The sequence below is a fragment of the Castanea sativa genome, chromosome 6, assembly GCF_040712315.1.
Source record: "Castanea sativa cultivar Marrone di Chiusa Pesio chromosome 6, ASM4071231v1".
NCBI lineage: Eukaryota > Viridiplantae > Streptophyta > Magnoliopsida > Fagales > Fagaceae > Castanea > Castanea sativa.
In genome coordinates, this window is record NC_134018.1 from 31,688,152 (window position 1) to 31,709,781 (window position 21,630).

Consider the following 21,630-nt stretch of genomic DNA (forward strand, 5'->3'; position numbering starts at 1 on the left):
AATTCCAGAACAAAGTCCTCTGCTCACTTGTTCAGGCATTAAGGATCCTTTAATTGACCTCCATGCACAACACAGTTTCACTGGTTCCAAATAATCCACACCTGCACCCAGAATAGGTCTAACTCTTCAACCGTTAACTTGTCCACTAGAAACTCCATTAGTTGAAGTGTATCACAAAAAATAGAAGGCCCTTTTTGAAATTTTGAAATGCTACCAGCCCATACGTCTTGCCCCGCAGCACATTCCCACAATGCATGAACTGTTGTCTCCACCTCTCTGGTACACAGTTGACATTTATCTTCAGTTATGATCCTCCAGCGTGACAGATTGTAGGATGTTGGTAAAATATCATGGCAAACTCTCCATCCAAATATTTTGACATTATTTGGAATTTTAAGCTTCCACAATACCAGCCAAATTTTTTTCCCAGCACAGCCACTTGAAGTCTCGGTCCTATCTCCATGGAGTTGAATCTGTCTACCAAGCTTATACGCGGACTTAACAAAAAGTTTACTGCTCCTATTGTGCAGCCAAAGGATTGAATTTGGAAAAAAAATCTTCAACTGAGGGGGATTCAAAAAATAGCTTCAGCATCTTCTCTGTGAAACATTCCTATAATCATGTCTCTTCTCCATATATGTAACTCCAGATCAATCATATCTGATACTGCTAAATCTCCAACCAGCTCATGTCAGGGGTACAAAATTTTATTCGTGGGATGGTTAGGAAGCCACCTATCCCCTACAACACTTATGGAAGACCCATTACCAACCCTCCAACAAGAACCCAATCTAAGAATAGGCAAGGTAGCCAATATACTTCTCCAGACATAGGAACAACCAGGCGATTCTTTGGCCTCTAGAAAAGAAGACCAAGGGAAATATCTTGCTTTGAAGCACCAATATAGCAAAGAGTCATTCCCTTGGATTAATCTCCAACCTTGTTTAGCCAATATGGCTAAATTAAAATCTCTCAAATCCCGAAAACCCATACCACCCTCCTTCTTTGAAATTGACAGCTTATCCCACCTCTTCCAATGGATTTTCCTTTCATCACCTACTTGACCCCACCAGAATCTAGCACACATACTATTCAGTTCATCACATAGTTTCATAGGAAGCTGGAACACACTCATAGTGTAAGTGAGGATAGATTGGGCCACCGCCTTTATCAAAATTTCCTTTCTGGCTCTTGATAACAACATACCTTTCCAACCTTGCAGCTTCTTCCAGATTTGGTCTTTTAAATAAGAAAAAGTATGATACTTAGCTCTTCCAATCAATGTTGGTAGCCCTAGATAAGATTTAAATCTCTCCAACTCCTTCACCCCTAGAATTTGTAGAATCTGTTGCCTTTGACTACCTGTGGTATTACTGCTGAAATAAACTGAAGATTTCTCCAAATTCACACATTGCCCTGAAGCCTGTGCATATGTTTGAAGAATTTCCCTTACAGCTTGCCCTTCATTCTGTATAGCTTGACAAAACAACAGAGAATCATCAGCAAAGAGTAAGTTGGTAATTCTGGGTGCCCCTCTACATATGGAAACCCCTTTAATCCTCCCTTCAATTTCTATTTTTGCTAACAGAGCCGTAAAGCCTTCTGCACATAAGAGAAATAGATATGGTGATAATGGATCACATTGTCGTATTCCTCTTGATGGATGTATCATACCATAAGGTTTACCATTCACTAGAATAAAGAAAGTTGGAGTAGTGACACAACTCATCACCCTCTCTATCCACAATGCTAGGAAACCCATCTTTTCCCTAATCCCCCTAAGAAACTGCCACTCCACACAATCATAGGCTTTGCTAACATCCAATTTCAATGCCAAATACCTTTTCTTCTCCTTCTTCCTAGCATGCATTGTATGTAGTGTTTCATAGGTCACCAAGACATTATATGTAATCAATCTCCCCGGTACAAAGGCACTCTGGGTGGGCGAGACTATATATGGAAGCACCTGTTTCAATTTGTTTGCGAAAACTTTTGACATAATCTTATAAATCACATTACATAAACTTATAGATCTAAAATTAGACATTTTTTTTTTTCAGGATTTTTCACTTTCGGAATAAGAACTATGTTTGTGTGATTTATCTTAGGTAGCATGTGACCATTATTTAAAAAATCCAAAACAGCCATAACAACATCATCACCCACTATGTGCTAAGAATTTTTGAAAGAAAAGGGTTCATACCATCAGGTCCTAGAGCTTTTGTAGGACCCATCTGAAATAAGGTCACTTTCACTTCTTATGCAGTAAACTCCCCAGACAAAGCCTTTTGCATTTCTTCAGTCATCATCTGTGGAACAGCATCCAGGCACTCCTCCATCCGGTCACATGCTCTAGCCTGAAATAAGGTTTGAAAATAATCAGAGGCAACTGCCACCACCTCCTCTAATTCTTCCACCCATTGCCCTTGGCAATTTTTGATACCCCGAATATGATTCTTTCTCCTCCTTTGTGAAGCCTTGGAGTGAAAGAACTTAGTATTTTTATCACCATGTTGTAACCATGAAATTCTAGACCTTTGAGCCCAATAAGTTTCCTGTTTTTGGAGAAATTCACCCATCTTTTTGTTCAACTCTAGTGATAGGCCAAAAACGCATTGCCCACTTGTGATGGATTAATTAATTAATTAGCCAAGTTTAATTAATTGACCAATTTAACATGCAAACGCGTGGTAGCACAAACAAATCACCAATAAACTAAAGTGTAGCGGAAAATAAAATGACACGATGATTTGTTTAGGAATGAGGAAAACCTCCAAGGCAAAAACCCCATCAGGTGATTTTAAGTTCACCACTCCCGAGAATCTACTATTATCACAACAAGTGGTTACAAGTAAAGGAATCCCAGTACCTTATACCAACCTACAGTTAAACCCTTACCCCAATACTCAATTGGACTTGTTTTGTAGTGACAATCTTTTCTATTCAATGCACGGCTCTTAGTACGTGACTAACCAATTGCATGGATCCTAGTACGCGACTTCAATCACCAACTTGAGAAAGATGTTGGCTGCAAAGTTCTTCAATTCATCCTCACAATGAAGAACAAGAAGATACTTGGTTACAAAACTCTATGGTACAAAGACACAGCAGCTTCTTCACAAAGAGATGAACTAGGGCAAACTTTGTCTCCGGTCACAAATTACTTGAATAGACTTTGCTCAATGCTTGTGCAACTTGTGCTTACTTTGACGGCCCCTAAAATAATCCTTTTAAATGTCTAGGGTTATGAGAAAAGAAGATCCAAAGACATGTCCACGGATTAGAATCAAAACAGTATTGAAAAATTGTTTTTCTTAAATCTCGACAACTAGAGGTGTCGAGGTGCTGTCGAGAAGCTGTCGAGCCACGGGGTTGGAACAACTTCTTAAAGCTCAATAGATGCAGCTGTCGAGTTTTAATGAAGAGCACTTCTCAGCTTGTTTCTTGAACAGACTTGCATGGCTTTAACACTTAATCTTGAAACCTTATTTCTTGAAGCATTAAAAACATCCTAGATCTACCCAATTACAAGTAAAGTGCGTTTTGTCGAAGGATCAGCCAATTACATAAAAGAATGACATATGTTCTTATCAAGTGAACCACATATGTTTTAACATCTAGATATTCGACCTTGCTATCAGAAGTCATCTCCTCTTCATTTAATCGGTCCAGCCTCTTCTGAATCTGTTTGATTGCCTCTTCATTAGGAGTTGTTCTTGCCGAGCCCCACTTCATTAATTCTAAACCACAGACTTGTATCTTCTTCAAGGTTGAAGCCAAACCCTGCTCAACAACCAGCTCACTATCCCAAGCCTCCTTTACCGTAGCCTCACAGTCCTCCATGAGTATCCAAGACTCCTCAAATTTAAATCCTCTCTCCCTTCTTTGTGGAACAAAAGATTGAACCTGCAAAAGAATTGGTAAATGATCTGAAGCATGAGTTGAAAGGTGTAGAACTTTGCTCATTTGAAATTTCCCAATCCAGTCTTTATTGGCCACGGCTGTATCCAATCTGATTTTAGTATTTGCCTCACCCAGTCTCCTATTATTCCAAGTAAAAGGATATCCTTTATAACCCAGATCCTGAAGCTGACAAGACTCCAAAGCAGCCCTAAATGCATCAACCTGTGAATATTGTGGTGGTCTTTTACTTTTCTTCTCAGAGGCATGTAAAAAAGCGTTAAAATCCCCTACAACCAGCCAAGGTCCTTACACAAATGTCTTCAAATATTCCAACAATCTCCAAGACTTTTCCTTTTGTTGAGCCTCCGGCCATCCATTGAAACAAGTCAAAAACCATTTAAAGTCATCTTCCTCTATAACTACAGCCAAAACATGGTTCACAGTGTAGTTGATGACCTCTAATGTGATAGAATTTTTCCACAAAAGTGTTAACCCTCCACCCGAATCAGGATGCTTCACAATAACTTTATTCTGATACGGCAAATTACCATATAAACTTTCAAAACCATCTTTATCCAGTCTAATCTCCATCAGAAAACAGATTGTGGGAGCTTGTTCCCTCACAATCTTGCGAAGGCTACGACCTGTCCAAGGATTCCCAAGCCCTTGGTAGTTCCAGCTTAACAGCCTCATTGCTTCCGGCAAGGGTGGCTGTCCACCCCCGTCGATAAATCATCTGAAACTCCTTCCTTATTGACGACCTTCCCTCTCTTATGTTCATTCTCATCAACCTGCTCACCAGCATCATCTCTCATGTCTCTCTTCCTAGTTGGGAGTGTGATTGCACGGGCTAATCCACCAAGCCCAAACTCCATTCTATTAAACCGGGTCCATATAGATTTAGGCTTAAAATTAGACAGCCCAGCTTCATCCATAGATAGCTGATTGTTGTGTGGCACGTGCTCAAGAAACTCCTCTGACCTGGACGCTACTTGCACCTCATCCCTATTATTAGCACTATTAACTTCCTTCGCAGTCCACGTATTCAAATCAGGCATGCCATTTAATAATAGTTGAATATCCGGCTTTGAAATTACTGCCCCAGAATTATGCTCCTCCACGTCAGCTCGGTTTGCACCTAACACGCCATCAGCTTGCATGGAATCCGTAACTAGTCATCAACTTCATTAGTTACCCTAGGGTTTACGTTACCTGCTTTAGCCGCCGTCTGCATGGAAACAGCCACCGGAACTTGAACCTGACCACTACCTGCACCCTCCTCCGTAAAGGATTTAGGATTGGAATAATGGTGAACTGTGTCTCCGCCGTCTCCAGTGACTGCATCATGACTAACCTGGCCAAACTGTTCCTTTCACTGGTCAAACTCCACTCTGGCCTCTTCCCTTTCATACTTCCTGTGAGGAGGTGATCGAGTCCGACCCCCCGTGGCTTTAAGCCAGTCCCCATATTGACAAATAACCTGCCCGTCGTTCTTGGTTGCTGCAAAATAAGGAGCACAATGCTTTAAATCATGGCCGAGTAAACCACAAAATTGACAAAACAGGGGGAAGCGCTCATATTTGAACGTGACCCAGTGACTCTTGCCATCAGAACCAGCCAAGAAAGCCCCTCGCCGGATCGGCTTTACTATTGGAATAGCAACCTTGACTCTCATAAAGTAACTCTGTCCCTCAAACTTCTGTTTTTCTCAACCTCAACCACTGAACCTAATCTACTTCCCACTGTTTCTGCGATTTTAGGCGACACCAAGTCAAACGGGGTGCCCCAGATTTGCACCCAAAGGGCAACCGAATCAAAACTAACATTATCTGCTGTCATTCCAGCTTCCCAACGAGTCAACAGCAAAACCTGATTATCAAAGGACCACGGCCCTCCCTTAAGCACCCGATCCATCTCAAACTCAGTTTGAAACTTGAGTTGAAAAAGATTTGTTCCCACTTCTATCATCTGAACACCTTCCTCCAAACCCCATGCCCTTTTCAAAGTAGTTATGGCTGCCTTCCTATTGAACGGCCGACAAGTAAGAAACTTCCCAGTCAGACTAAGTGCACAACTCTCCATCCCTTCTTTGTGCCCTTCCTCCAGAATCTCGATGACCTCTTCCTCATCCGAAGTCAACTTCATCTTCTCCAGTATACTCGTAACATCATCTGCCATGGTAGCCGGATTAAGGTTGTGTTTGTTTTGGGTGTAAGTGATTTTCGGAAAATATTTTGCACCCGGGTCCATGTTTGGCACCACCTGAAAATAAAATCAAACTGAAAATAGAATTCAGTTTGACCGAAAAAATGCTTGCCAAGCCGTAAAATAATTTTCGTTCCTATTTTACCTTCAAATGCTTTCCAAAATTACTCACTCCTCACATACTCCTCTCACACATGCACCAACCTCACTTCCCACGCAGTCCGACGCCAAGCTCTGGCGGCTCCAGCCAAGCCAAGGTCAGCCCAGATCGTGCCGCCCCCACCTCCGCCCAGATCACGCTGCACCACCGAGATCGCATTCCAACACTGGCTCATTCGCACCGAGATCGCACCCCAGCAGTCCTCCGTTGAGCTCCAATCTTGACAACCAACCGCAGGCCGTGCTCCAATGTCACCGCCATCTAGATCGTCGCCGCCACAGAAGACCGATCTCTCTTTCCCTCAATCTCTCAATCTTTCTCTCTTTGATCTCTGATTTTTTTTTTTTTTTTTTTTTTGTTGTTGTTGTGATGGTGTGGGTGCTGGTGTGTGGGTGTTGTGGATTTTGATATAAAATTTTTTTGGAAGTTGAGAAAATGACTGAGAAAATGTGAGAAATTAGTAGAAAATTTGCATTTTCAAAATGTTACTAAATACTTGAAATTATTTTCTAATATAATTTTTAAAGTGCAACCAAACACTAGAAATTATTTTCCTTTTCGGAAAATATTTTCACCTGAAATTATTTTACACCCAAAAAATATTTTACACTGAACCAAACACAACCTAAGAAAATAGAAAGCAAACCCTTAAGAAACCCTAAGGGAGAAATATCTCGTAGTAACAAGAGAGAGAGAGAGCTCCTACTAACGAGGAGAGCAATTGTGATTAAAATGGCACTACCTTACTTGAAAGTTGTTTATACATGCTTAATTCAAGTTTCGTCCCATACCAAAAATAATAAATAAATAAATAAAATCTTACTCTAAAGGGCAAAAAATATCTAAGGACCTAGCATCTATTTTGCACGAAAAAAGCTATTTTTTCTATTTTAGACACTCATTTTTACAAAACACCCACATCAGTTTATCTATTTTACTCATTTATTAAATAAAATATTCATTCCTTTACATTTTTTTATTATTCTCTCCCTCACCACCTCTCTCTCTCACAGACCCAATCCACCTCTCTCACTTTCTCATCAACCAAACAATAATTAGAGAGTGAGCTTTTCTTAAATTTTGAACTGAGATACTGTTCTTGTGGTTAGTTTTATTCTGTTTTTGTAATGATTTTGTGGTTTTTTTGTTTTATATATAAAATTAAGGCAAAAACTGGCAATATGTACAAGAATGTTAAGAAGAAGATCGAAAGGGGTGTTGCGTTCCCAACTTTCATTTCTGTAAACAACACTGTGTGTCATTTCTCTTCGCTCGCAAGCGATGAGACCATGATGGAGACCCATTGAAGTTGTCGAGACACAAATTTTCTCAAGACCCATTGAAGTTGTCGCTTCAGGGCCATGGAGACGTGGGTTCGAACGAAGCCAGTGGCACCGATGACGAGGACGGTGAGGCCGGTGACAAGGACGGTGAGGGTTGGAGCTAGAGACAAGAGAAGGAAAAAAAAAAAAAAAAAAAAAAAAAAGGAGACCACCAGAGTCAAGAGAGAGAGAAAACTAATAAAATAATAAATGCAAATGCTACAGTAACCGTGCATATATGCAAGGTTACTGTAGCGATTGTGCATAAATGCACAATTTTACACCCACTGATGTGAATTTTTTTTGCTCAAATTGTGTAAAATGAGCAACTTTTTTTATTTTGCACAACTTTGCATCAACTGATGCAGTTGTTCTTAGACAAATTTACACATGGCCCAAAATGCACTAAACCCATGATTTTAAGTCACGATTTTAAATATAAAATTATGACTTAAAGTCACAAATTTAGTACATACTATAACTAAAAATCATGAGCTCAATACATTTTGAGCAGTCGTGTGAATCCACATGTGTATAACAGATTTTTCCGCATTTGCAAATTACATATAGGGAGCTAACGACTAGTGAAAGTTGTTGGCCGACACACTGATGAGTGATACCCTGCTACTTGAGTTTTCTTTTCCTTTATCTTTTTCTTTTTTCTTTATGAGAAGATGCTACTTGAGTGTTCTAATGTAACAATTGATTGCGTACTTTTTTTTTAAAAAAATAATGGTAAGATCACAAATTCACAATAAATTATACAAACTTTGCCACAACTTAATTATGTAGTAAGTTGTAAGTAGTGGAGAAAAATTGTGCATCCATGTGTATTCACAACTCCACTACTTATAACTCATCACGTATGCAAATTGTGACAAAAGTTACAAGACTTATTATCATATTAGCATTTTTCTTTTTCTCTTCTCTGTAAGTAGCACGTGCGTACATCGTATCACTTTTGTAAAAAAACGCTACAACAAAGCTATTGCAGCATTTTTACTTCAATAAACTGTTTCTTTTTTATGGATTTTGAAGCCGGTAGATCGCTACAACAAATTCTGCCAGTAAAAAATTTTATAAATAAAAATAAAAGGCACAAAAATTTCAAGCCCCCCTTTCCCATTTCCCTCCATTATTCATCTTTTCCCATTATTCCCTCTCCAAATTCTCACCATGTCTCTCAATTCCTTCTTTCTTTTTCAATTTTTATTTTCATCTTCCCTCATGTTACATAGATGATAGTTTTCATCGAAACAAAAATTATTTGAGCAGCCACTGTAGTTTTAGTTTCTTTTAACTTGTGAAAATCTTCCTCGCACAAATCGGTTCAAAGTTCATTGTTCTTTTATGATGCACAGAAATTGTCAATGAGCCGATGGTCCTCATACGTACCAATTGGATACTTGTAGAACAAGAGAACAAAGAACCAACAAAGAGCACCGGTGGAATGCCGGCCAAAAAACCCTCTGATAATTAAGTTAGTTGCTAAAGAATCTCCAAGAACTCAAGGATACCAAAGCTAGGCGAATTTTTTACGTACATGCAATAGGAGGAGGCGTGGTGCTTATATAGTGGTGTAAGGCTTACCGAGATCCCATGAGCATAGAGTTTTTCCTTGTATAGAGGATATGGAGTTAATGTTCCAAGATCTCAGGGCCTTACTTCCCATATTGGGAGGATACGAGCATGTGGAAGGATCTTTAGATGTAGTGTGCAAGTTATTTCCTTGTAGGGGTTGATGAGTGGTGTGTACGAAAAGTATTGTAGGACCTACAGCCTAACCGTCGGGTTTAGGAGCATTTGCCTGTCGAGCATCCTTTTCATCTGTCAGGTTCGTCTACCCTCACTATAGCTTGCACGAGTCACTCGTCAGGCTAACCCAAAGGGGTCCCCAACGGGTTTTCCAAAAAGCAGACAAGTCACTAAAGGATTTTATCTTGAAGAATCACGAGTGAAGTTCATTCATCCAGATGAATGAGGAAAGCTTCTCTAGACAAAAGTGCCCTTATCAACTTTCCCCTACTCCATTATTCGTTGGGATGGTCGACAGGTGATGGAGTTTATCGAGACATCATTTATTGCTTTCCCTTGGTGTTTGTGCAATTTGGAGGGGCAAAACTATCTTTTAATGATAGTTGATGACAAGTGGTGGCTTCTGAATGGTGGATAGGAAACGTCGTGTCACTTTTTTTCTTTTGTCCCTTCGTCCTATAAATAGCTCGATGCCCTTCCTATGCTTTTTGTTTGCTTGTTTTACCCTTTCTCACTCACCAAAGCTCATACTCGATCATTCGCAACTGGGATTCACCACTACACAGTGTCCTTTATTGATATAACTAGTGCACCGTTGGTTTTTGAGTAAGTTTCCTTCGAACTCCTATGCTTCCTATTTTCTCTGCTCTTCTTTTTTATACTCATCCGATCGTTGGTCTAGTATCTAGTTTTTGTGTGAGTAGATGCTTAGTTTCCATTTGTCGATTGTAGGTGAAAGAATGCTAGGTGATAAGGAAGCGACGAGTGATCGTTCATTGTCAATCCATCTGGATGCAGGCGACAATGAGGTTCGTCCATCAGGTTATGACCCTATGACGGAATACCCAACGTGCTCTCAAGAGAGGGAGCCATCGACCCATTTCACGGAGGAGGAGGAAAAGGAAGAAGAAGAAAAAAAAAAAAAGAGGAGGAAGAAGAAGAAGGAGAAGAAGAAAAGGAAAAAGAAGAAGGTGAAGAGGCAAGAAGAAGAGAGGAGGTTGAGGCCCCTAGTTCGTCTAGCGGTGGCTATAGGCCATTCATCCTTCCTAGTATTTGATCGATGAATGAATTCCTCTCTAAAATCACAAACAAAGTGTTTAGTAGGATACGTCCTCGTTTTCAGATTCCAGACGATATACCTTTGAGGATGGTAGGGAAGAGGGAAAAGTGTTATTTTGGATGAACTGTAAACGTCGGCTTTTATAAAGCCGTCTTCATTGCAGGGTTGAGGTTGCCCCTCACAGAGTTACACCATCAATTGGAGAACCACTTGGGTGTGTCCGTAAGCCAAATCTACCCTAATTCCTGGAGGATTTTTCTTGAGGCTGAGGTGTTGTGGGGGAAAATAAGTGGAGGTTGTCATTGCCTTACCCTCAACAAATTCTTCTTCTATTACAAACCTAAGCAAATTGTAGCCCCGAAGGATTTTTACAATTTCATGGTTCGTAAGCCATCACTAAAACTAGTGACCGGCTTTCCTGATTCCAATTATGATTTGAAGAGTAGGTATTTCTTTGTTCAAGGCTCAAATTGGGTGTGTAGGCCTGACAAGTGGGACAGCATAAGGGAAGAATATGACAATAAGTGGGGTATTTTAGATGAGTTTGGTATGTCATCAATCATAGCTTGATCTATCTGTACTCACTTCTTTATATTAACCCTTCATGTTTTCTTTTTCAGCCTAGGTGCACCTGATGATTAGCGAGAAGGAAGAGGATTTCTTACAAAGCATCCTTGCTATCCCACTTGGGAAGAGGAGTTGGAAGAAATTGGTCACGCTTGATAGCTTGCATGCATTTTGTGGTGGACCAACCCTGACAAACGAAGCAAAGAGGTTAGATGCCCAAGCCCACTTGCATAAGTTTTCTTTTTCCCGTCCCTTACCTATCTTGGTCCGTCCCTTACCTATTGATTCGTCGGTGTTGACCTGTTGGTTGGTTTTTCTATTTCAGAGATAGACCTAGGGAAGAAGAGGGCCTTGGAGGTAAAGAAGGCGGGGCCCTTTAGCTCAAGTCCAGTGGCCCATCTGCCCCCTCAGATGGTACCAATTGATGATGCACAAAAATCGTCAGTGAGCTGATGTCCTCACACGCACTGATTGGATACTTGCAAAACAAGAGAACAAAGAACCAATGGAGAGCACTGATGGAGTGCTGGCCAAAAATCCTCCGATAGTTAAATTAGTGGTTGAAGAATCTCCAAGAACTCAAGGATACCAGAGTGAGGAGAATGTTTTATGTACCTGTGGTAGGAGGAGGCTTAGTGCTTATATAGATGTGTAGGGCTGACTGAGATCCCACGAGCATAGGGTTTTTCCTTGTATGATCTCAGGGCCTTACTTCCCATATTGGGAGAATATGAGTGTGTGGAGGGATCTTTGGACGTGGTATGCAAATTATTTCCCTATAGGGGTTGATGAGTGGTGTGTACGAAAAGTATTGCGGGACCCACAACCCAACCGTCAGGTTCAGGAGCATCTGCATGTCAAGCTTTCTCTTCATCCATCTTGTTCGTCTACCCTCACTCCAGCTTGCGCGAGACACCCGTCGAGCTAACCCAAAGGGGTCCCTGGCGGGTCTTCCAAAAAGCAAACAGGTCACTAGAGGATTTTATCCTAAAGAATCGCAAGTGAAGTTCATTTGTCTAGACGAATGAGGAAAGCTTCTCTGGACAAAAATGCCCTTATCACTTTTAATGTATGCATTCATGACTCATTTGAAGATGACCAAGTGAATACTTTACTAAGGTCTAAGGTGAAAGTTAAAATTGATTTTGAATTGCTTTATTCACTTTATAAGGAGTTTAAACTTGTTGGCTATAGTGAATGTAGTTGAATTTGGATTTGAGATATGGATAGTGAAAAGAGTATTACTAGTTAGATTTGAATTCTATATGAGAGATCAACATTGTGCGCATTCACATGACTTCCAAGAGGCAACCAACCATGACAGTTGCCGCTTGTGAAGCTCAAAGCCACATACATGTTTGTAGACAACAAGCTAGTACTAGCTGTTGAAAAAATCCAATCTCTCACAACTGACGCTACCAAATAGATACAAGGTATCATTTTATCTAGAGTGCATCACCAAGAGAGAGGTTCAACTTGAGTTCATAAAATCTCATGATCAAGTGACAGATCTATTAAGTAAATCCCTCAAGGTATGAATCTTACTTGGAGTCACTAAGAAATTAAGTCTATAGGAGGTGTTGAGACTTGAGATTTAAACTTAATTTAGTTTATGAAACTCCATCTCATTTATGAATGACTTACTAAAAATACAAGTTGTTGCATGGTGTAGTAAAATTTTGAAGTTATGTAATTTAGGATTTGTTTGGGATCCGCTTATTTTGCTAAAACTGAAAATCTTTGCTGAAAGTACTGTAGATAAAGGTAAAAGTTAACTGAAATAGTATAGTAGACCCATTGTTATGGATTACGTTCCGTTCCGGCCAGAACGGCCGAAATATCTTATACCGGTGTGTAAACCGGAATGGTAATACCCTCCATTCCACCTCGGATTAAATTTCGCCCCATTTCGGCCCATTCCGGGCGTTCCGGTCAATTCCGGCCAATTTCGGCCGAAATTCATTTTCCGGTCGGTATGATTTTGGCTTTCTATTTTCCCTTCCTGAACTTGATCAGCGTCCTGTAGCTCCTAGTCTCTTTATAATCTCTCACTATCTGACCCCCTCAACTGTGACAGAGAAGTTGAAAATAAAATTGAAGAGCAAGATGAACTAATGAAGCAAAAATGGTGTGTGACTTGTGAAAAAGAAAGGAGATGAAGAAGATGAGAATGAGTGGGAAAAGAGCTTAGACATGAAATGATGAAGAGAGCTGAAAGACTACCCATCTGCATTAGTAGGTTATACTGTTATAGTGTACTAGTCACGTGGCTGGGTTGGGAAATGGGAAAAAGTAGATAGTAGGAAGCTTCTTGGAAGCTCATGTGTACCATCACTGAGTTTTATTTAAAAAAAAACCATAAAATAAATGTTTTTTTTAAATAATAATCCCACTTTATTTTAATAGAAAGATATTAAATTCATTATTTTACATAAGATCAATAATAATATATAAATATATATATTTTAGCAGTAATTCCGAAATGGTTTCCGAAATGGCACCCGAAATTGCCCAGTACCAAAATATTCCATTCCAATAAACAAACAGAAATGGGTTCCAAAACGGTATTCATAACATTGGTAAGACATATGAATAGTACCAAAAGGTGCAATGGAACCTATAAATAGTAGCAAAAATAAGCTGAATAGTAAAATAAGCTGGCAACTTTCATCAATGCCAAACTCACACTTAATATGATAGATGTTAAGGTTACACGGGGTACTACATATACCCATACTTTCTTCCATTTCAAACCATGTTTGAAGACGAGAAACAAGAATACAAGAGTTCACTTCTTTCTTCTCTCCGCAATTTTATCTTTCTTTGTGTACTTTGGTAGAGTGATTGATTATCTCTTATTGTTAGGGGTGTGTGCTGTTTGGGAGTGTAAGCGTGAGAAGGTCCGCCAACTTGCAACAATTTAACTTCGGGAAAAAGTTTCTCTTCAATCTAATTTTCAAACCCAATATCAATATATCAACCTGTTCAAGAAACCTGTGCCAAATAATTCATGAAACCTGTTACAACCTAGTCACACATAAAACAAAAGCAAAAACCTATGCCAATTGCCAAACCTGTGACAACCTAGTCACACAAAAGCATATTCCAAAACCTGTGCAAAAATTCTATTCACATAATGATCCAAATTTTTTCATTTCATTCACCATGCAAAAATATTTTGAAATTGCCTCAATAAGAGTTCAACTCCCAAAATACTATCATGTAGCATATAATATCATTTGTGTCACTGTGTGTGTTAGTGTCAATAACAATAAGCGTTAATGTTTCCACTTAATAACGTATTATAGAACCATTTGTCACTGTCCACAAATGCCAAAAAAAAGATATACAAATTAAATTAGCATTTAGGCAAAAGAATGCTAATTGCTTGTATCCCCAATAATAATCCCACCCATGAATACCCAAAAAACTACCATTAGTGAAAAATCCACTACCAATAACATGTACAGATATAATTAGCATATAGGCAAAAGAATGTTAATTCTTGTAAGTCCTTTGTCCAGTAAGTCTATGCACTACGCATCATTGATCATTCTAGAACTCCTACAAAATACTACACAAAACAAAATAAACACGTGTTAATAACAATAAAACGTTTATGAATAATATAATATTTATAATTAACACAAACGAATGATAATAGCAAGTATACTTACATAATACTAACTACTAACTAACTCCAAGCAAAGAGTAGCACACCACTCATCATCATCCAACACAACGGTGCTTGGATCCTCCTCCATAGGCATTGGGCAAACCGATGCAATTTCTACAATCCCATTCAAAATAAAATGATTCGTAAGCATTGAGCAAATAAATAAACAATTGATATATACAACAAACAAAATGAACATATATTTACCTGTGTCAATCTCAAAACCATCCATATCCTCCACATTATCCGTGCACTTCCGAAGCTTTATTGGTCTTTTTTTCTTTGCATCCTTCAACCAATTTTTAGTACAAATAAGGGCTTCAACTGTATTAGGAGATAGCGAACTACGGAACGAATCCAAAACACGCCCCCCTGTACTAAAAGCAGACCCGGATGCAACTGTAGAGACGGGAATAGCCAACACATCACAGGAAATTTGGGAAAGGACTCAATATCTAGAAGAATTCATTTTCCACCACATCAAAATGTCAAAATCTTCCACATCAGGGTCCTCAGAAGATTCCAACAAATACCTATCCAACTCAGATTTGCTTTCCACAGTGTCCTCATCCGTCAAGTGTTGCTTAAACCTATTATTATAACTTTTAATTTGATCAGACAATGAAGCATTGCAAACACTTAGCCTGGAGTCCCTAGACAATGAAGCACCATTACCACTAGAACTCGAAACTCCATTTTGACCCACTCTCTCCATATGCAACCTCTTCAATGCATCCCGAACCTTAGAGCTCATCTCATCCCCCTTGTCCTTTCCATACCACTCCCTAAACCAAAATTTTACATACTTCAATCTATACCTTGAGTCAAGAACAACAGCAACAAAAAACATCAAATTGATATTATCCATACTTCCCCAATACTTATCATATTTTTTTTCATCTCTACTGCCATACTCTTCAAAAGTGGATCCCCATCAACACTACCCAACTGTTGCAATTGATCTTCAATGCTAATTAGCTCATGGAAGTATGTATTAGAAGTGACAAACAAGGACCCCGAAAATCTAAGTGTCGCCTCATGAAATATGCCAAGAAATTTCACAAAGGTCTTAACATTTTCCCAATGAAGATAGTTAGGAGGACCAATGGGCTTTTTCCCATTCCCATCCGATTCACAAAAATAAAGTTTGTAATACCCATCCTCCTCTTCCAACCTATCAAATGCTCTCACAAATTTCAAAGCACAATCTAATATGAGATAAGTGGAATTCCACCTTTTTGGCACATCAAGGGACAACAAACATTTGGCTTTGATTTTCTCATTTTCAACACATTCTTCTCAAACCTTGCGGGAGAGGTTCTCATATATCGCACTGCATTCCTAACTTTAGCAATTGATTCATGAATGGACTTCAACCCACTTTGCACTATCAAATTCAAGATATGCGCACAACAACGCATATGCATGAACTCACCACCCAATATGCTACAATCTCTTTCTTTTGTTTTCTTCTTCACATAATCAATCGCCACATCATTAGAACTAGCATTGTCCGCGGTGATTGTAAACAACCGGTCTATACCCCACTTCAACAAACATGACTCAACCGCTCTACCTATGGTGTCCCCTTTGTGATTAGCTATAGGACAAAAGTTCAAGATTTTCTTTTGGTAAGTCCAATCCCCATCAATGAAGTGTGCGGTGACTACCATGTAGTTCAAGTTTTGTATGGATGTCCAAGTATCCATTGTCACACAAACTCGTTGCCCAACAAAAGCCCCTCTCAAAATATTCACCTCACTAGAATAAATCTTCATACAAGCCCTTGCAATGGTAGTGCGATGGGGAATAGGGAACCTAGGCTCAACTATTTCCGTAAATTCATGAAAGCCTTGACGCTCCATAAATTTAAAGGGCAATTCATCAATGATGATCATCCTTGCCAACGTCAACCTTATCATCTCTTCACGATAGTTTGCAACCACTAACACATTTGAACCACTTTCCCTTTCTCTCTTGGCTTGGAAAGATAAAGTTTTTTGCTTATCATCATGGGGAAAAGGCCACTTCTTACACGCCTTCATGTGTTGCAACATGCCCGAAGTACCATTTTTCTTACCATGACATTTATATTGATTTTTACAATACTTGCATTGAGACCTAGGATTTTTGGAATCAAAACCAACCAACTTAATGAAGTGTTGCTATACTATAGACGGGTCCTTACCACCTTGTTTAGGTGATAGTGGGGGAAGTGATGCACCAAGTCCAATTGGTGCTGCAGGTTCAGGTGGGTTAGGGTTAGCACTACCAGGACTAGGAGGAGGTGGGTTAGGGTCCCCAGGTGCACCAAATCCAGGTGGAGCATCGACATCCATCTAATAAAACAGTTTCCAACCAACAAATAAACAAAGTTTCTACAACAATATCAAATTATAATTTTTTTTTTTTAGCAAATACAGTATCAACAATAACAAACTAACAATCATTAATCATTACTCAACAATTCATGTCACTAATATTAATAACAATTCAGAACTAGAGAATTAGCTTTTATTTTATATTTATATTGAACAAATATAAAATAAATGCTAATTTTCTATATAATTATATATAAACTTAAAGCAGTTGTTACTAAGTACATCATAATGTTGAATATAGTGAGTGTTTAGTGATTACCTCTCAATGAAGGATTGAAAGCATGAACTCTCTCAATCTCGTCTTCCTCAAAAATTAAAATGTTGAAGAAAAAAAAATGTTAGTACTTACTACTTAGTAGACTGTGACAAGTAAGTGCTGAAAAGTTGATAAAATTAAAAACTAAACTAACAAGCATTAACTATGAGCAGCTAAAGCAAGAGAGTATTATAAAACTACACAGTATAAATTAACTAAACTGACTAAATAAATAAATTAACTAAAAACTAACTAAATAAATTAGGCGTAAATGCATTTTTGGTTCCTACATTTTGGGGTCATTTCTATTTTGGTCCCTACATTTTCATTTCACCACTTTTAGTCCCTAAATCAATTAACGAGTTCCGTTTTAATCCTTACCGTTACTCACTTAACAAAAATTGCTGATGTGGCAAACAGCGTCCACTGTTGGCATATTAAATGCTGATGTAGCCAATAAAATAATATTAAAAATGCCATGTCAGCTTATAAATTAAAAAAAATTATTTTAACTAAATAAAAAAAATTAAAAGCAGATTGTTTAAAAAAGAAATTAAATTAAAAAAAAATTACATGATGTTCTTCCCAGTCATCATGAGTTCTTCCTCAAAATCAAGAACATGCCAACATGAAACACCCAAAATCAAAAGGCACAGATCTACAAAATACAAAGACCTTCAAATATTCAAAACACAAGGAACACAAACCCAAACCCAACCCTCTAGAACATCACATGAAAAATCAAACCCTCCATACAAAATATAGACAAGTATGGACGAGTCCCCCCACAAAATAATAGGTCATGGGCTTCATTGAGTAAGGCATAATTGACACATGACACCTAAGAGTATTCTCATCAAGGATCTCAAAAAAATTAGCATTTAGCATCTCAGAAAGCCACTTAATTTATTTTAACACCTCATTTCATAATACACCAAACATCAAAGATTCTATATTTTTTACCTCTTTATTTAAATATTCTTTTTTATTTCTTTATTCTTCAATATATATTTCTTTCTCTCTTCCTCTCTATCACTCTCAACCAAGCAAACTCACACTCACCTTCTCCACCCAGCAAACCCATACCCACCCCATCCACCACCACCAGGAAAAAAACACTAGCTACCCATACCCACCTGTCTATCCAACAAACTCACACACTTCCATCTCAAACCAGCAAACACATATCCATCTCAGCCACCACCACTAGGAAGGGGAAAAAAAAACTAGCATAAGCAAAAAACCCAGAAAAACCCACAGAGACCCACAGAGATTCACCACAAAACCCTAAAAAAAAAACATCCACCACCGGAGAAGACAACACCACAAAACCCAAAATCAAACCAAATCTCAGTCATGATCTTAGCCACCACCGGAGATTCCAGAGAAGAAATTAGACCAAATCTCAGCCACAATCCACCAAATCAGACCAACAACATCCATCAAAAAGGAGCAAAACTCAGCCATGATCCACGATCCACCACTACCATGATCCATCAATGAGAAGAAAGAGAGAGAACCGGTGAGAGAGAGAGAGAAACGGCACTAGAACAGAGAAGAAAGGGAGAGAAAAAGAAATATGTTTTCTTTTAAGGAAATGAAGAGAAAAAGTAAATATAAATTAGTTTTTTTAAACACCTTACTACAGTGAGTTGCTAGAGATGGCAGCTCACTATAGTAAGGTGTCAAGCAGCTCACTGTAATAAAAGGTGTCAAAAATTATAGCATATAATATGTTTAATATAGTGTGTTTTTTGTGGGTTGGATATTATTAATAACATTTTTAACATTATAGCACCATTGATGAGAATGTCCTAAGAAGTTTTTTTTTTACAATGTATTTATTAGTGTGTGTATCATTTAATTAATTTCTTTCTTTATCGTGTTGCATACTCCCATACAACTGACACAAGCACGATTTTTATTTTTATTTTTGTGGCCGGAGACACAAGCACGATATGAGACCTAGTGGAATAGGAATTATGATAAATTGGCGATGTGCTGGCTGCCACCTAACAAGCTCATCAAAGAGCTTTGTCTCCATGTATGTACGTGTATGTGTTTGAGTAAAAACCAATTTTCAGGCTATTCAAAATGATTAATTACCGCTTGAGGATGAAGAATCTACTTCGTACAAAAAGGAATAAATTTGAAACTGCCTAACTTAATGGGATTGACAATTGACGAATGTACAAGTTAACAATAAAAATAAAGAAATTATAAGATACTTTATTGATAATAAGCATATAATATCTAAGGTTCGTTTCGTATGTGTGTTTAAATAATTGTTTTTAGTTTTTTTGGAAAGACGTATGAATAAAAAAGTATGTAAAAATACGTGTAATGTTGTTTAAAAACTAAAAACATGTATTTAAAATGATGTACCAAACGAGCCCTAAGTTACCCTGAGAAATTATAAAAAAGATTAAGAACATCCACGTAAGTTTGTGCAAAAAATTCTATTTATTTTAGCATAAGAACTCACTTTTTTTATTTATTTTTTATTTTACATACTCACTTTTCAAAACATCTCACATCAGATCATCTATCATCCACTCTCTTCCTTCATCCCCTAGATACATAAAGAAATAATAAAAAATTAAACACAAAGTAAATAATATTAATGTAAATTTGCTAAGTTACTGTAACAACTTTGTTTTAACTTAACTGACTAGAATGATTTTAGAATTTAAATGCCTAAAATTGATCTCTTTTTTTATTTTGCATTGTCTAATGCAAAAGGAGACAATGCAAAAGGCATGATTCTTTTGTATCTAAATGCCAATCGCTGATGTACTTGCAACTTGGCAGGTATGGATCCATACCCGTGTTCAATACTAAAATCCACTAGCTGGTGGGTGGCTAGCTAGTGGCTACAGAGTTGTGGTACTAACCAAACTATGCCTCCTGCCTCCCCAACTAGTCCAACAGTCGCAAGGTGTAACACAGTATTTCTCTCATCAATCAGCAATTCTTTAAGTTCCTTAAGTTTATGCTAATCATGCCTTTAAAAGCCTAAAATTGGTTATAGAAAATTTCTCCTCCAGTAGTCATGTCTTCTATTTACACTCTTAAAAAAGTTATATATAAAAAATAATAATAAAATTCCTTGATGACTTTCAGTCTTCACACTCCCAGTTATAGCAGCACAAAAAAGAAATTACAGATTTTAAAAAAAAAAATTTAAAATATAATTAAGCCAAGCTATTCCTTCCAGAGGGTCAGATTATATTCTCGGGAAAAAGAGGTTTATACGGAAAGAGCAAAAGCATTTAGAATTTGAGAGAGAGAGAGAGAGAGAGAGAGAGAGAGAGATTTTGTGGGATATGTGGTATTATTATTGCCCCTGAGGCTGTAGAATTTATCTCTACTACAGACCTATTGAGAAAGTAGGTAGCTCATTCCAAAACCAATAATGGATAGTATCAAAATTAGTTCCTTAAACATCATCGTACTCGTCAAAGCAAAATATTACAACTATTTTATAATATGGTTACAGGTAACCACAAACATGACAAATATATGTTGGCAAGTCTCACTTATTACACACAACATATTAAAAACCTTTTTTCGGTATCTTGGTTTAAATGCAAACTTAATCTAACCAGTTGTAATGACAACTAGAACAACTTAGTAGTGAAAAACAGTGACATTCCACCTGATGATTGCATTGGATTTGGGTATGTCTAGATAAACAGTCTCTAGAGTAGCAAATCCACGAGCCAACCTGAATATTCCAGTTCCTGAAACCACAGATACCTCCCTATACTTTTGGAAGAACCTGTCAGACCCTTGTATTTCAAGGGTGCTACCATTGTACCGCTTGTTGGTGAACACAAATGACATCAACAGGTGCAAGTCAGTGCCGTCCAATGCCGAGTTCACATAAATGCCATGAGCCCTCCCGAACTGGGAAGAGTTCCTTTCAATACACGCTGTCAACTTGTCATCAATGGCCATGACTGTACCGAAGCTAGTGATCTGCCACCGCTTGTTAGGGATGCCAGCAATTGGGAAGACTGTAGGGCTGGTGGCTGTCTCCCAGTCTTGCATGTACAACACCATGTTGGTTTCTTTGAGCCTTTGGAACTGGCACTTTGAGGCCTCTGTGGATGTGGCTAGAGCTACGAGGAACATTAAGGACAATTTGACAATTTTTGTTTCCATTGTTGAGCTAATTAATTAAAGCTCGCAAGCAAGCTTTTAGGAGTGAATGAACTTGCTTGTGCAATGTGCTGATTGATGGGTGCAAGGAGTGGGTTCTATTTATAACGAGAGAGAGAGAGAGAGAGAATCCACAACTGGTTGACTGTCGAGGGTAATTTGCAAGTCACTGAATTGTATT

The 21,630-nt window shown here is 38.3% G+C and overlaps 1 protein-coding gene across 1 annotated transcript; it reads right to left on the reverse strand.

Moving 5' to 3' along the window:
• Positions 1–20,708: 20,708 nt before the first annotated feature.
• Positions 20,709–21,516, reverse strand: LOC142639303 (dirigent protein 22-like). Its single transcript, XM_075813508.1, has one exon. It carries the CDS (start codon positions 21,450–21,452, stop codon positions 20,916–20,918), a length of 537 nt encoding a protein of 178 aa, XP_075669623.1. The 5' UTR covers positions 21,453–21,516; the 3' UTR covers positions 20,709–20,915.
• Positions 21,517–21,630: the final 114 nt, after the last annotated feature.

What these genes read in the sequence shown, in the direction of transcription:
- LOC142639303 (XM_075813508.1), bottom strand. Translation starts at nt 21,452, where the DNA reads ATGGAAACAAAAATTGTCAAATTGTCCTTAATGTTCCTCGTAGCTCTA.